At 41.4% G+C, this 15546-nt stretch overlaps 1 protein-coding gene across 1 annotated transcript in view; it reads right to left on the bottom strand.

Moving 5' to 3' along the window:
• The window catches only part of LOC139647457 (nidogen-1-like), a 51634-nt gene that overhangs the window by 31333 nt on the left and 4755 nt on the right, over positions 1-15546 (bottom strand). Inside the window, 1 exon segment of the mRNA XM_071523354.1 lies at positions 83-385. Coding sequence (XP_071379455.1) covers positions 83-385 — 303 coding nt within the window.

The raw sequence follows: 15546 nt of genomic DNA, 5'->3' as shown, positions 1-15546 counted from the left end.
CAAGGGGAAACACAGCAGAACCCAGACATAAAACACCCATATCCATTAGCATGTTGACATGTTCAGCAGACTCCCGCCTCACCTTCCTGTCCAGGCCGTCCCCCCGACCAGAGGTCCCATGGGCGGCCATGTTCTCCCAGGTGACGATGAGGGCGCTGGTGGGCTCCACCTCGTCGTCCCTCGGAAAAGCCTGCCTGATGTGCTCTGCGGTTCGACCCAGTACATCTGGACTGCTGTCCTTCCTGAAGTAGACCTTTCCCTGTCCGTCGCTGTTGTCCAGGTCTCCCAGGAGGGCTGCGATCATCCTAAAATCGGCCGGCATCTTCCCCAGGTAGTCTGCCTCGGCCGTGGGTTCAGCGACAGCCACATAGCCATTGGTGTTGATCTGGAATAGGAGTTAGATAAGATTTGAACCTGATCTCACACAAATACGTGAAATGAACACGACACAAACAAATTTCGTGTTGGTAGCACATAAAGTGTTAAAATTCAGTTTTCCCGACTATAACCAGGCAGTAGAGTCACAGTGAAGCAGCTCAGTGGACAAGCAAGGTGTTGTGGTCGGCTAGAGGATGGCCAATGAGTTTGACTACAATGCCGGAGACTGGAGTTCAATTCCCAGCTTTAATTTTTAGCTAAAGTTTTTCTTGTTTAACCGACCAAAGCCTTTCACTGACCTTAACCTTTAGTTGACTAACCATAACCATAAGCTTAACCCAAACCTTCACCAAAGTTGTCTAAACGTAACCGTTAGCCAACCTTCGTCGTGTCCAACTCGTGTTATTGTCACAGAATCCAATTCGTGGTGGAGGAACGTAATTTTCACATAATTCGTGTCAGTACGTATATTTTAATTTTTTGTTTGTGGTCATTTCAAAACATTTTATGAGATCATGTTGTAATTCAGGACTCCCATTAGCCGATTCTCAGGCAACAAGCTAGTCTTCCTGGGGTCCACATGAATGTTTGGGAAGGTTATTGACCGGCTGGGAAAGTCTGTGTGGGGAAGGTGAATGAGTAATGGCTCAGAGTCAGACCATGAAAGCTCTGGCAGCTTGAGACATAAACTATATATCTTATAGGCCCAACTCCTCTACCTGGTCTCACCATATGCTCTCTCCTGTCAATGCAACAAAGAGAAAAACATCTGTGCAGTGGTTGTACCTCTCTTTCTCCTTTTATAAAGAATGAACTGACAAATTGGAGCCTTACACAGAGAAAATGTCCAACTTAACAAATCTTTTAACCTCTCTATTCAGTGTTAGTGGAAAGTGGAAACATCTGGGTGAGATAATTTCACTTGTTCCAATGCAACTCAACTGTAGTAGTAGTAGTAACTTGACTTATTTCAAGACACTGTTTCAGTAATGCTCTCTCCTCCCTCGACCATTACTGTCTGAGTTCCCTTAAACAAGGCACTTCACCCTCAAACTGCTCGCAGTGTGAATGAGTGAAGCTGTATAAATGTGAAGCAGGATGGTGCTGAGAAAAAGCATGCACGGTCAGCAAATTCTTCCCTGGAAAATGTTATTATTGCAAAGTAAAACCTTGTGGATCATTCATTTCTAACTATTTGTTTCTGATTTTTCCACTGACCTGCAATACAGAATTAAATTACATTGTAAAAACAATAATGATATTGATATTATAATTAAGAAGGAAGAAATCCTTATTTTTTCCGAATGAGATACTAGATACTGGATACTGCGACACAGAAATGCACTTTGTTTGTAATGTAATTCAAAGGTGAATTGTACTGACAACATGGACTCTGTTTTCAGTATTGCACCTTTTGTTTGATCTCTTTTACAGTGTCTTGTAAGCCCATGTGGGCTGGGCACCAGTATGGTGCCTGACACTGTAATGAAATCAAATCAATCAACTTATTCAGCGTATCCAGGTTCACTAATGTACATACCATGTACAAGCTGCTGCATGGGGTTCAGATTCATGCTACACATCACTTCCCTGTCTGTTATCTAGCACAAATACTGATGAAATTCTTGAAGGAAGCTCTGCACAATGTTCTTAAAACAAAACCAGGCAATCAGTGGTTAAATATTTCAGAACCTACACCGAACTCAAAAACTGCTCAATTCTTTGTTGTAGCAAAGAAATTCTTGGTGGCAATTGGCAAAAAGAAAAGTTTGTGGCTTTCTGCACACCTCCTAAAACAACACTGAACACTGCGACCTGCACTCAGCTTCACACAGTTGAGCAAATATCCTGTTAGACTGCAGCGCTGGGGGTCCAGCAGGATTAATGACCCAGTAAATGTTAACATGGCCTGACCCCTGCAGGCTCCGCCCCCCCACAGGAAAACAACATGGTTCTTTCTCCTAAAGGTGAGACCGATCACTGAGGTGGAAGTGACTGATTATGAAACTCATTTAATGGGGTCAATTCAATCTAAGACAGTCATTAAGATCCATTAATTGATAAATTAATCCAAATTATTTCACAGTGTTTGTATCTTTTTTTTTGTTAATACACTGCATTTTTCATGTCCTTCCACCATGGTACATGGGACATTATGTCGTCATGGAAACATCATCCTTACACCACAGGTTCCCCCTATAGAGTAGATGATCTGATTAGATGTTGGGGCACTTTCCAGCATAAATTTATATATTAATGATTGTCTTGAAACTTCTGTTCATAGTATTCCCATGATGTCACATGTATTTCCTACCAATATGGCGCTTTACAATACACACAGCTCATTGGCTGTGTTTGTCATTTATTTGTTAATTAATGCATTAATTAGGTTGATTAATGACATCATTAGCATAACATGTTATGTTAAATATCTCATGGTGATTATGCCACAACATTAGGCAGCTCAAGTGCCTCTTGTTTTATTTTTATAGAAAGCACTCTGCGCTGCTGGCTGGATAATTTTTTATAAAGTTTATTATTTTTATTATTTAAGCTATTTGGTAATTTTGAGGGGAAAGTGAGAAACGCTACAACTTTCTTCTTCTTATTATTATTATTAGAAGAATACGAAGACAGAATTACAATGACGATGAAGAAGGAGAATTATAGTAGTCATGAGGTTCTTCATGTTTTCATCCTGTGGACTGAAGCTCAGCAGCCTGTCTTGTTGGGCTGTTCTCCTCCCACAGCGCCGCTCGCTCCGTCAGCCCACAGGAATCCTATAGAATATCTTTCCATACAAATAACTCCAGTACAGAAGAGCAGGATCTGTTTTAACCTCATGAACTCAAATCCGCCTCACACTGAATCTGCATGAACATCGCAGTTCATTCTGAGAACAACATGAACTGTGACCGTCTGAGGCAGCGGAGCTATGCAGTCTGAAGGGTTCACAGTGTTCTGGTTCATCAGTCAGCTAGAACAGTGGTTCTCAACGTGGGGTCCGGGGACCACCAGGGGTCCTTGAGGGGGTTCCAGGGGGTCCCCAGCAAATTGATGAATTGTTAAACTTCACCATTATTTAATTTCCAAGAAGTTAACACAGTTAGAGAATGTAGAAGAATGACTGTTTTGATCATAGTTTCACTTATCACTCTACCTACAGTACAGATAGTCATGGGATTCTGGACAAAATCATATCTAGCAATAAAAATATTGTCAGATTTGGTTCGGAGAGACAAAATCTCATCAAATGGGGGTCCATAGCCCTAATGTGGACTAAATTAGTCCCTGATATGGAAAAGGTTGAGAATCACTGAGCTAGAAGAATCATCATGACTGTGAGAAAGATGGAACAGGTTCATTTCCAATATCTGTTTTGCAAAAAAAGTCATTACCTGAAATTCATTGATCATCTCGCTGTCCAGTGAAAACCTTGTATCTCCAGAAATGTCAACTTTTCAGAAACTAATAAAAACAAGTGAAGTTTTCAGCTTGACCACCATGTTGTTTTGACTTTATCCAATGGGGTTTGAAATGGTTTAAAAAAAAAACCAAGGAGTTTTCTCTCAACCCATAGTGGAACCATGTAATGTTTTAGTTTAGTTTTTTTTTTTATGCTTATTTATTGAACCAGGTAAGTCCCATTGAGAGGAAAAATCTCTTTGTCAGGGGAGACTTGACGAAGGCGGCAGAAGCACAGAAATGACAGAAGAGCGCATAACCAAAATAAAGACACAATATAATAAATAGAACAAAATATAAAATACATTACAGCAAAAAGTGGTGAACAGAAAAGAGAGAGAGAAGGAAAGACAGAGAGGGAGAGAGAGTACCAAAAAGCCAAAAAGTAGCCTAATTAGTGTCAAATTTGTGCTATTGATCATTTTGTAAGAGAAGGGTTTTGTTTTTGTTCATTTTTTTTCCATGGTGGAGTGAATGGAATCAAAGCCTGTTAACCTGCTGGCTGTCAGGTTTCATCAGGTTTTGTCAGCCTCCGCCCTCCGGCCTCAGCAAATGAATGTTAACAACAAGCTAATGTGATCTGATCTCATGAATCTGAACAGCTGAATGTGATGCAGACAGAGCGGCGTGTTGAGGCTCCGCCCACCTCACTGTCTCTCCAAACCACAAACAAACAAACAAACAAACAAACAAACACACTCGGAGACTTCTGGCCCAGAGGCGCAGACAGACAGACGAGGCTCAGGAGGAATGAGACCGACCTGCAGCTGACTGCTCACAGGTTCAAGTACCACAGACAGACACCCATGGCCTTTTTGTGATTCTGGTACTATTTTATTACTATTTATTTATGTTTTATTTATTTTGCCTATAGCTTTAATTCATCCGCTGTTGTAGCCTTTGCCTCTCTTTTGATTTTTACTATTGCTTGTAATCTATTGTATGTTTGTTTTACTATTCTATTGTTTTTTATTCTGCAAAGCACCTTGTAAACTCTGTTTAAGAAAGGTGCTACATAAATTAAGTTTATTATTATTATTATTATCTTTATTATCATGTGTCCTGTCTGAAGGCGGCGGTACACTTACAACAAAGTCAAAGTTGCCTGAAACAGAAACACAGTTGAACACGTCACTGCATATTTGTGTATACTCGCTGCAGGAGATGATACAGGGGTAAGTCTTGCTTTTGTGTAGGAGATTCATAAATTTGACATGAAATATGATACAAAAGTAAGAAACTGTTTAACTAGCAGGAACTACTTTCCTGTTTCCATAGGAAGTGAAGGCGGTGGGTGATGGGAGACTGAGTACAGCTGAGCATTACTGCACAGCGGATGAATACCTGGTTGCTCACCTGAAATAGTTCCAGAATAAACCTGGCTACATCATATATTGACTTAATAATGTTTCAGCATTTATGAATCTACAGGCCAAACAACCTTTTTATTATAAGCACCAGAGCTAATTTCCTACTGACAACATGTTTTTACTGTCTGTGTTGTCGTCAGCTAACAGCTGAGTTGACCAACGGGACAATCTACCAGAAACATGGTGTTTTCCTTCAAAGTGCCTCTTCAACAGTCTAGTTGCTGGTGTTCATGTGTTGAAAACAAGGTAACAAAGACGACACTTAGCAAACCACAGGCTCTTCTTTGTTTAGTGACCCAGTGTTTGTGAAAATAACACTATTATCACCGTGGTGACAGCATTCAGGTGGCAGCAGGCTCTTTACCGTGTCCTGTGAGGGTCAAAAAAACTTCTAAAGAAAATATCTGGTTCATGTTCATTCATGTACTTTTACATTTTAGCAATTTAGCTGATACTGATTTTACTGAACAAGTAGACTCACTAAGTACTGCCTCCAGGGAGGAAGAAGTAATGATGCCCAACATCACCAGCAAACCAGTAATGAGAAGTCTCTCACAAATGTTTAAGTAATAATTTGCACATAAATAAATGTCTGATTTGCTAGTCATAACACAACACCGATCCAACCTATATCCAGTTCATAAATCTTCTCCTCTGTCTGTTCTGAACAGCCGGTGTCTGGTCGCTCTTTCCTGGGAAAAAAATCCTCTGCCGCACAGGAAGTGATGCGTTTTACATTTCCGGTTTGTTTGGAATCAACAGAAGAAGAAGAAGAAGAACTGGGTAGTTAGTGTAATGGAAAATTTTATCATGTGCTTATTATTTTGATATTTCTGTAGGTACTTTCATTAGCATGAGCAGCGATAGCCACCATGACTGAACAGACAGAGAGAAGAGAAACTCAAACTGCATCAACAGGAAATCCAAGCCCCGCCCACACTGTTTGATTGACAGGTGATCTATGGGCAGAGCAGTGAAGAAACACCACAGACATGAGCGCTAAGCAGAGACCAAAAAAAGAAAACGCGGATCTCAAGAATTAGCGCTTTAAAAATGACAACATAAAAGATCTAACACTGTGAGGTTTCTGTCTTTGTTCTGGGTCCTGACCTCCATCAGCCGTGTTGACCCACAGATCAGTCGGTGTGTTTCTTCACACTCGGGTCTTTACATCGTTACCCAACAGCAGACGAGGCTCCAGGTGTCTTTGCTGAAGGATTAAGGGACCGAGTTTCCCAATACACATCCACAACGCCTCGCATATTTAAATATTTAATGATCAACTGAGGGTCCTGAGGCCGCTCGGTTTAGACTCAGAGAAACAAACTGACCTTCTGACCGTCCTGCTTACACACAAAGGGGCAGGTGCTACAAGTTTTTCTTCCTCCTGCTCCTTTTCTGTCATGGTACATACACACTCACTGGCCAAAATAACTGGAACACCAGTTTTCCATAAACCATAAAAGAGCCGTCACATGTTTGTTAAGCAAAACCTGCAGCCTGTTCTTAATCTGATTATCTACAGTGTTTTGTGACTTTCAATTTATGTGCAACTTTTGGATTATGGCTCAGTTTTTTTTTTAATGAGCATGGCAATTTAATCATAATTGACTGGGAATCATATTACTATCAAATAATAATTTACAGTGAACTGTTCTGGAGAAATGGGAAAATGTTTTTGAACGAAAGAATCAGGAGTGTGATCCCTCGTCTTCGTCTCTTCACCTCGTCGCCTGGTGTGAAACTTCCTGACGGGACTCCAGACTTTAAATACTCTGAACTGTCCTTATCGAGTGAGATTTGAACAGTCTGGTAGTCTGAACGTGGTTTAAATTAGTCTAATCTGGCAGGTAACTATCATTTAGAGTCGTATTATATTCTAAACATTGAGTTGGCTGATAAAATAGTGAATTGGCTGGTGAATTTTGCCATGTACCACAGACAAAAAGTTAAATTCCTGTCCTGCTTGGTATCAGGTTTGAGTTGGTACTGAAGTTTGGCTCAGGCCATGAAAGCTCTGGCAGCCTGATGCATGAACTGTATGAATCTCACAGGCCTGACTCCTCTACCATGTCACCATGTGTTCTCTCCTGTCAGTCCAGCAGAGAGGAAAAACATCTGCTGAGGGGTAATACCTCTTTTTTTCTCCTTTTGTAAAGTACTGTGTCTTCATACTGGAGCTTTATGCTGCAAAAATGTCCATCTGAAGCAGTTACTTCATCTTCTAGTGAGTCTTAAAGTCTTATTTGACTAAAACTAGTGAAAACGTGTCAGTGGGGTGAGAGGGGGAGGGCTGTATTTCCAATGCAAATCAAATTGTTTAAAAAAAAAATTCTTGAATCAAGTACAATGAACTCCCTCGTGTTAACATACTGTAACCTGTTTCAAGAAAAGTCTCAAAAACAGCAGATTGTTCTCTTGTTTGAAGAACAATAAAACAAAGACTGAATATAAGATTAAATGACTTGTTGAAATGGAAGTTTTTGCAGTGTACAAGGACCGAGATAAACCTCAAGAACTACCGGGAAAAACTGAAAAATTCTGTGCGTAAGAAGAAAAAATCTCATTCCTTTCCCCCCATTTTACATTGAAATCTTGGTCATTTTTATCCAACTACCTTAATCCACAGTGATTTATATTGAGTGGAACAGCAGAATAAGCGTTGATTGTTAGATTGCCCACGTTACAAGCAAAGAGTTCAAAGGTCAGAGCCTTGGCGCCCTGAAAACAGATGTAACGGATATTCCTGTGACCCTCGGACGATAACGTGCGACAGAGAAGAGCTCGGTAAAGAAATAGGAGCCGCGGAGGGAAGGCGGCTCACTGCTTGAATGCCTTTGTAAAGCCTGAAGGGTTTACAGGGAGACGGGCCTTCTGGGGGCTTTTGAGCGCAGAGAGTCCGGGGTCCGTCTGGCCCGACCCTCGGCTCCCTCCCTCTCTCCCCGCAGGACTTCCTCCGGAGAAACGCATGAATGACAATAGCATGTGGGTGAATGGCCGGGTCTCCCAGCAGGTATTTGACTTTAGAGAAACGCCTGCGGAGCTGAAGCCACTCCAGGCCCATCGGGGAGGACAGGGGGGCTTTTGTGCGACCGGGTGATGCTAATAGCTAACTACATTCCCAAACCTTTAAGGGTCTTTAAGTTAAAAGGTTGAATAGGAGCTGAAAGGGGGGGCGGGTCCCAGCTCAGGTAGGAGCTTTGTTCCAACAGGGATTATTAGCTGGGAAGTGTTCAGGTTTTTATCAGGGACAAACTGCATCTTAAACTTTTGAGGTGGCACAAATACATGAAAACATGTCTGCAATGCACATCAATAGAGAACTTCGTTTTAACAGTAATAATCCACAACATTTTCATATAAGTAAATGTCTGTTTTGCTTCTCACTATCACCAATTTCTTTAACACAGCAGTGATCCAACCTCTATCCAGTTCATGAAAGCTTTTCCATTTGATTGACAGCCATGAAAAGGCAACGACAAATTATTTACACCAAATACATTTCACATCAAATATTAGAACACAGAAAAACTAACCACAGAGAATGTGGATTTATCGTTTTGCTTGTAGAAACTGAATAGGGTTTCGCACTTGTACCGCACTTGGTGGGCGTGGCCTTTCTGCAGCGTCATCGCCATTCTCATCATTGCATGCAGACTACTGTAGACTACTGTATCCAAAACAAGTTGCTTTTTAATACAGAAGCTTTGTCAGTTGTTCTTCAAGAGCAGCTGAGCAGAACTAAAGTCTGTTGATGCTTTACTGTATCTTTAAATATTTGCCTGCATAAAAAAACTCCAAGTCGAGTTTACATACTATAAGTGAACACAGCGATGTTCCTGTGAGGCTCTTTGGATGGTGTTCTGTGTTCTGCTCCTGGTTACATCACACATGTCCGACGCTTGAGATCATCATTATCAGTGTGAGAACAGTAGAGGGAGGAAACGGAGAGAGAGACGCCATCTGGTTCTGGCAGACAGATGTCTCATGTCAGCGCTCACTAATGTCTATACTTTCCAGATGTACCAACTCTAATGGCATTCTGCAGGGACTCCGGCTCCCGCTGAGGATCCACTGGACCAGCTGGAGCCGAGCCAGCGGCTTTACAGTCCACTCCACTGTTTTCAGCACTTGATGCCGTTCTGCTGTGAATGTGCCGGGCGACGCCTCCGAGGATTACACAAGCGGAAGGAGGTTCAGATTGTCGCTGCCTTTTGTAGCGCTGAACTTTTTCATGAGATAAGATGAAACTTCATCGACCCCCGGGGGGAAAGCAGTTACTGCAGCAGCAGAAGTAATGATGAATGTAAAGGAAATAGAATAAACGCATCAAATAATGAAAAATAAACAAAAGCAATAAAATGGAACTTAAACAATTGTGGGGTTAGGTAAACCTTTTAACAACCTTTTAAAAACCTCCAATTTTCAGGATTTTCATATTTTAACTTGAAGGATCACGTGCTCCTCTATGGGTTGAGAAAATTCTACAGCCTTTCAGGCTTTCTTTTAAGGGAAAAACATACTGTTTCTCTGAAAATATGGTTGATTTGATGCCAACAAGGTTTCAGTTCTGGTTCTTTTGGACTTGAGCGCAGCATTTGACAACATCGCTCACAATATTCTCATAGATCGTCTGGAGAACTGGGTCAGTCTCTCTGAATGTGTCTGAACTTACATTACAGGGAGGAAATTTTTCATCTGTCTTGGAGATCAAGCATCAGAGAAACATGATCCAACTTCTGGTGTTACACAGGGAAGCTGTCTTGGTCCCCTGCTTTTCTCACTATAGATGCTTCCATTAGGTGAAATCATCAGAGAACATGATGTCAGTTTCCATAGCTATGCTGATGATACACAACTATACATCTCTGTAGAGCCAAATCATGCAGATGCCTTAAGCTCCCTCACCACTTGTCTGTTTGTCATCAATGATTGGATGAATACAAATTCCTTAAAACTAAATGAAGAAAAGATAGAAATTCTTTTGGTCAGCCCCAAAGACAAAAGGGAGGAACTCTTCACAAGACTTGAGAACCCGAATCCCTGGATCAAACTAGATGTCTCACTAAAAGGCATATAACATACAAACAGATTCATATAATACCATGAAACTTTGTGGCCAATCAGCAGCCAGAAGAGGCACACCATCCATTATTGGCCCAATCAAACAACATGGAGGCACTGGAGAGCTCATTTCCTGTTTAGACATATCCGCCCTGCCAATTTTTCCCAAACTTGGTCCAGTGGTAGAACAGCAGCACTAATGGAAACTGACAGAGGTGTGACCACGTCAACTTTGCTGGAGTCCCAAGTCAGTCTCAAGTCTTGAGGCACAAGTCTCAAGTCAAGTCCCAAGTCTAAATGTAGATTACCAAGTCAAGTCCATGTCATTAATGTCAAGTCTCAAGTCTAAATGTAGAACAGCAAGTCAAGTCAGAACAAATCAAGAGTCCAGTATCAATTTAATATCTTAAAGAAAACTAAATATCTCTGACTTTTCAATGCAATATGGTTTTAATAGGATAAAAACTTGGTAAGAGCATCATGAGTTTGATTTCTATAATCAGTTTCAACTTCAATAAATGCAATCATTCCATACAAATTCAGAAAACAGAATTTGAATTCAGTCGTCTGCTGGAACAAATCTCATCACTTTCAAGTCATTTACACAAACACAAGATCTCAAGTCAAGACTTTAGAAATTGTTTCAAGTCATCAGAGTACAAGTCAGAGTCAAGTCCCAAGTCACCAGAACCCAAGTCAAGTCAAGTCTCAAGTCTTCTCTTCATACATCTAGTCAAGTCTCAAGTTCAAATTGTGAGTCAAGTCTGACTCGAGTCCTGACGTCTGGAAACTGAACAGATATAGAGCTGATTTGCACAGGCAGATCTCATGTTCAGGTCCAGTCAGGAACATGTGAAACAAGTTGGTAATGTGGCATGGGATGAATTATGAACTTTTGGTGAAAATCTGACATGTGGAACTATCCGGCATATATTGAAATCTGCATAGCGTTGGTGGAGGAATGAGTTCTACTGAGGGACAGAGAGGTACTACTAGACTACGAGACTAAACACAAGAGAAGAAGAGAGAGGCTGTATATACAGTGGAGTGGTGGTGGTGGTGGTGGTGGGGGGGGGGGCTTTTTGCATCCGACAAAGAGCCAAAGAGCTACAGATTGCAGAGCGTGGGGGGAATCCCATATATGCAAAAGGCTTGTGGGAGTTCTGGTTAGGAACGTACTGTGTAACCTCAGCTGCACTGAAACAGAGATGCGGATGTCAGTGTGATATATGTTCAACAAGACAAGACCACATGTGTGGGATCCACAACACGTCACGTCTCTCCCCACGACACACCAGGAGACACTGCCGCCTTTGAGGAGGTTTGAAATATGGATCTAATCAGCATTTTACTGTGGGAAAATGCAGAAACATGAAGCTCAGAACAGTTTTCTCTTCTTTTACAAGCTTACAGCCTGACAGAGAGACGGCGACCAAATCACAATTTCATCTTATTCAAAAAAAATGGCTGCCAAGGCGCTCTGGAGCCAGGCACTGAACAGTTGTTACTCAGTCTCCATCTTTGTCCCTCAGCCTCACTGTGGTGTTTCTGAACTGCTCTGCCCACAGATCACCTGTCAATCAAACAGTGTGGGCGGAGCTTGGATTTCCTGTTGCTGCAGTTTGAGTTTCTCTTTTCTCTGTCTGTTCAGACATGGTGGCTATCACTGCTCATGCTAACTACCCAGTTCTTCTTCTTCTTCTGTTGATTCCAAACAAACCGGAAACGGAAAACACATCACTTCCACAATTTTTAGAACAGACAGTGGACAAGATTTATGAACTGGATATAGGTTGAGTCACTGCTGAGTTAGAGCAAACAGTGATAAAGAGGAGCAAAATGGACATTTATTTTAGGGCTGAACAATTGATGTCCTGGTCTACACATCATATTCTACAGACTTAAGAAAACATCTTTGTTTGGTACAGATCCCTGCAAAAATCACACCATAATCATTTTAATACGTTTTTCAATGAAAATGACAATAATGATGAAAAAATTATCATTCCCTCTAATATTGCAAATCATATCGCAATTGCAATATCAGTCAAAATAATCGCAATTAGATATTTTTTCCAAATCGTCAGCCCTAATTTATTTATATGAAAATTATTACTTTAATATCTATAATAATGATATAAGATAACACATGCACACGCCCTGAACCAGTGAATGGGATAAAAGAGGAAAGAAGTTGTCCAAACATTCCTGGCTGGTAAATCATCTACCAGTCTGGTTATCTTTCTATCTGCAGAGTTCCCAGCAGCACTGGGAATACCAGAGAAGGGCTTTCCACATAATAATTGTTGGGGCGACCACAGGCCAACAGGATGTCACTGATTAGGAGGGGGGTTAGAGACACTTGAAAGAGGGGGGCGGGGCTTTTATGGACTCCAGGCACACAGCGATCAATTAGAGCTTTACACCGCGGGAAAAACACAGAAACACTGCTGTGTTCACAGAGTGGGAATGTCTTCTTCTACTCTAACTCATGAATTTTCTAATCCATCATCATCGGGCCCTGTCAAAACTTCAACATTAGCTTTACTAAATGTTAGGTCACTAACAAACAAATCATTTTTAATTAATGATTTTATTGTTAATTTTAAACTTGATTTCATGTTTTTAACGGAAACTTGGTTAGATGAAAATAGCAATGCTACACTTATTGAAGCATGTCCTCCAAATTACAACTTCTGTCAGTCAGTCAGAGGGCAGACGGGGGGGGGGGGGTTGGTGGAATAGCCGCAATCTACTCAGATCAGTTTAACTGTACAAAGGTTGACCGAGGAGAGTTTTCGTCTTTTGAATATCTGGCCTTTGTCCTCAAGGCTGAAGCTCCAGTACTTATTTTAACACTCTATCGGCCACCTAGGCAACTACCATTTTTTTCTCCCAGAATTCTCTGAATTGGCATCACTTATTATCACCAGATATGATAGAATAATTTTGAATGGTGACCTAAACATTCACATAAATAATATGTCTGATTCGAAGGCTTTGGAATTCATCAACCTGCTGGACAGTTTAGAACGAACTCAACACGTCACTGAGGCTACACACCAACATGGTAACACACTCGGCCTGGTTGTGACAAAAGGGTTAATGGTTGACAGTGTATCAGTGTCTAATGTCTCTGTTTCAGACAACTACTGTGTATTCTTTGATGCTCATTTGATGGTGACCAGGAACATGAAAGAAACTGTTGCTCAAAAGCGGTTCCTAGATGCAACAGCAGAACTTGAGCTCTCAGAGCTTGTAAGAGAACTGGACTCATGTCATCTAACCTGCTCAGTACATGAAATGGTTGATGCCTTCAATAACAATCTGAGTAATACACTGAACAAAGTGGCCCCACTCAAGGTCAAAAAGAGGACAAGTGGCGAAATATCACCATGGATAAATAACTCTGTCCGTGAGCTCAAGAGAACATGTAGAGCAGCAGAAAGGAAGTGGAGAAAATCTGGGCTTGAGGTCCATCGTAGCGTTTATAAAGAATCCTTAACTGCTTATAAGAATGCTGTACATTTCTCAAAGATCTTTACAGAGAGCGGGAGTGATCCTAGAATACTGTTTTCCACCGTTGACCAGCTGCTGAATCCTGCCCCTGTCTCTGACATTTTAAGCCAAGCCTCTGATGCAAAATGTGAGGAATTTGCTAACTTTTAAAAAAAAAACAAAATCACAACTATCAGGGTTATTGCTTCAGGTGCTGGTAATTTCAATAACAAACCTTGTAAAAGGCAAACATCCATGAGGGCATTTTCTAGTATTTCTGTTGCAGAACTTAATAAGATTGTAATAGAGAGTAAATCTTCCACCTGCTCTCTTGACCCTGTTTCCACTACATTTTTTAAGAGGGTTTTCAATAGTGTTTCAAACTCTGCTCTGAAAATCATTAATACATCACTTGAGACTGGGGTTTTTCCTGATGCCTTTAAAACCACACATTTGGACTGTGGGGTCCTAAGTAACTACAGGCAAGTAAGGTACTTGAAAAAGTGGTTTCTAACCAAATTAACAACTTTTTAAATGAAAACAACATTCTGGAGAAGTTTCAGAGCCAACCAGAGCACAGAAACTGCTCTCACCAAAATAGTCAATGATTTGAGACTTAGCACTAATGCCAACAGGGTCTCAGTTCTGGTTCTTTTGGACTTGAGTGCAGCATCTGACACCATCGACCACAATATTCTCACAGATCGTCTCGAGAACTGGGTTGGTCTCTCTGAATGTGTCCTAAACTGGTTCAGAACTTACATTACAGGGAGGAAATTTTTCATCTGTCTTGGAGATCATGTATCAGAGAAACACGATCTAACATCTGGTGTTGCACAAGGAAGCCGTCTTGGTCCCCTGCTTTTCTCACTATACATGCTTCCATTAGGTGATATTATCAGAGAACATAATGTCAATTTCCATAGCTATGGAAACAGGAAGAGGTTCTGTTCTTCCAGAGCAAACGGAGCTAAAGCTGAAAGAGTTTCTGGCAGCAGATGGTGGAAGGAGGGAAAGGAAGATGGAGAAATCACTTCCAACATGTTGATCCTCTTCAGGGAGGGGGGGGGGCAGGAAGCAACGGGGCTGATGGGACATGTAGTCTTAATGTGGAGAAACACTAGAACTAACAATACTGCTGCTGTGAGACAGAGGAGACCAATCATCTCCAACACGGACTCACTGGTTTACAGTCATTAGACCAGGCAGCAACATTAATCTGACAGTGATATATTGAGGTTTAAAATGCAACATAAAGCCTCCCTGTGCTTCCCAGTCCTTCCCTGTGCTTCCCAGTCCTGTATGTGAACAACATGAAGCGAACAGTGTTTAACGGGTCGAAAAACAAACGTGATTAAAAACAGGCTTAGCTGAAGTTTGGCCTGGAGCGGCTGAACTAATGTTAAACAGAGGCAGACTGCGGCTTCAGCTCCATGTTGTAAACTCAACTCTGCCAACATGAAGCAGGGAGCTGTGCAGCTGTTGGAAAACAAGAAGAAGAAGAGACTGAAACAGAGGAAACACTCCAGTCTGAACCAGAAACAGAGGAAACACTCCAGTCTGAACCTGAAACATTTATTATTACTTCCGCCAAGGAGGTTATTTTTTCGGTGCTGTTTGTTTGTTTGTTTGTTTGTTTGTTTTGTCTGTTAGCAGGATTACGGAAAAACTACTGGCCCGATTTTCATGAAACTTGGTGGAAGGGTGTAGCATGGGCCAAGGAAGGACCCATTACATTTTGGAGTGGATCCGACTCACGAACAAGCAATAA

Source organism: Centroberyx affinis, unplaced genomic scaffold (assembly GCF_046629955.1).
Source record: "Centroberyx affinis isolate AG114_WGS23_722 - 3 ecotype Tasmania unplaced genomic scaffold, CSIRO-AGI_Caff_v1 ptg001082l_1, whole genome shotgun sequence".
NCBI classification, from domain to species: Eukaryota; Metazoa; Chordata; class Actinopteri; order Beryciformes; family Berycidae; genus Centroberyx; species Centroberyx affinis.
This window is presented reverse-complemented; position numbering and strand designations above follow the sequence as displayed.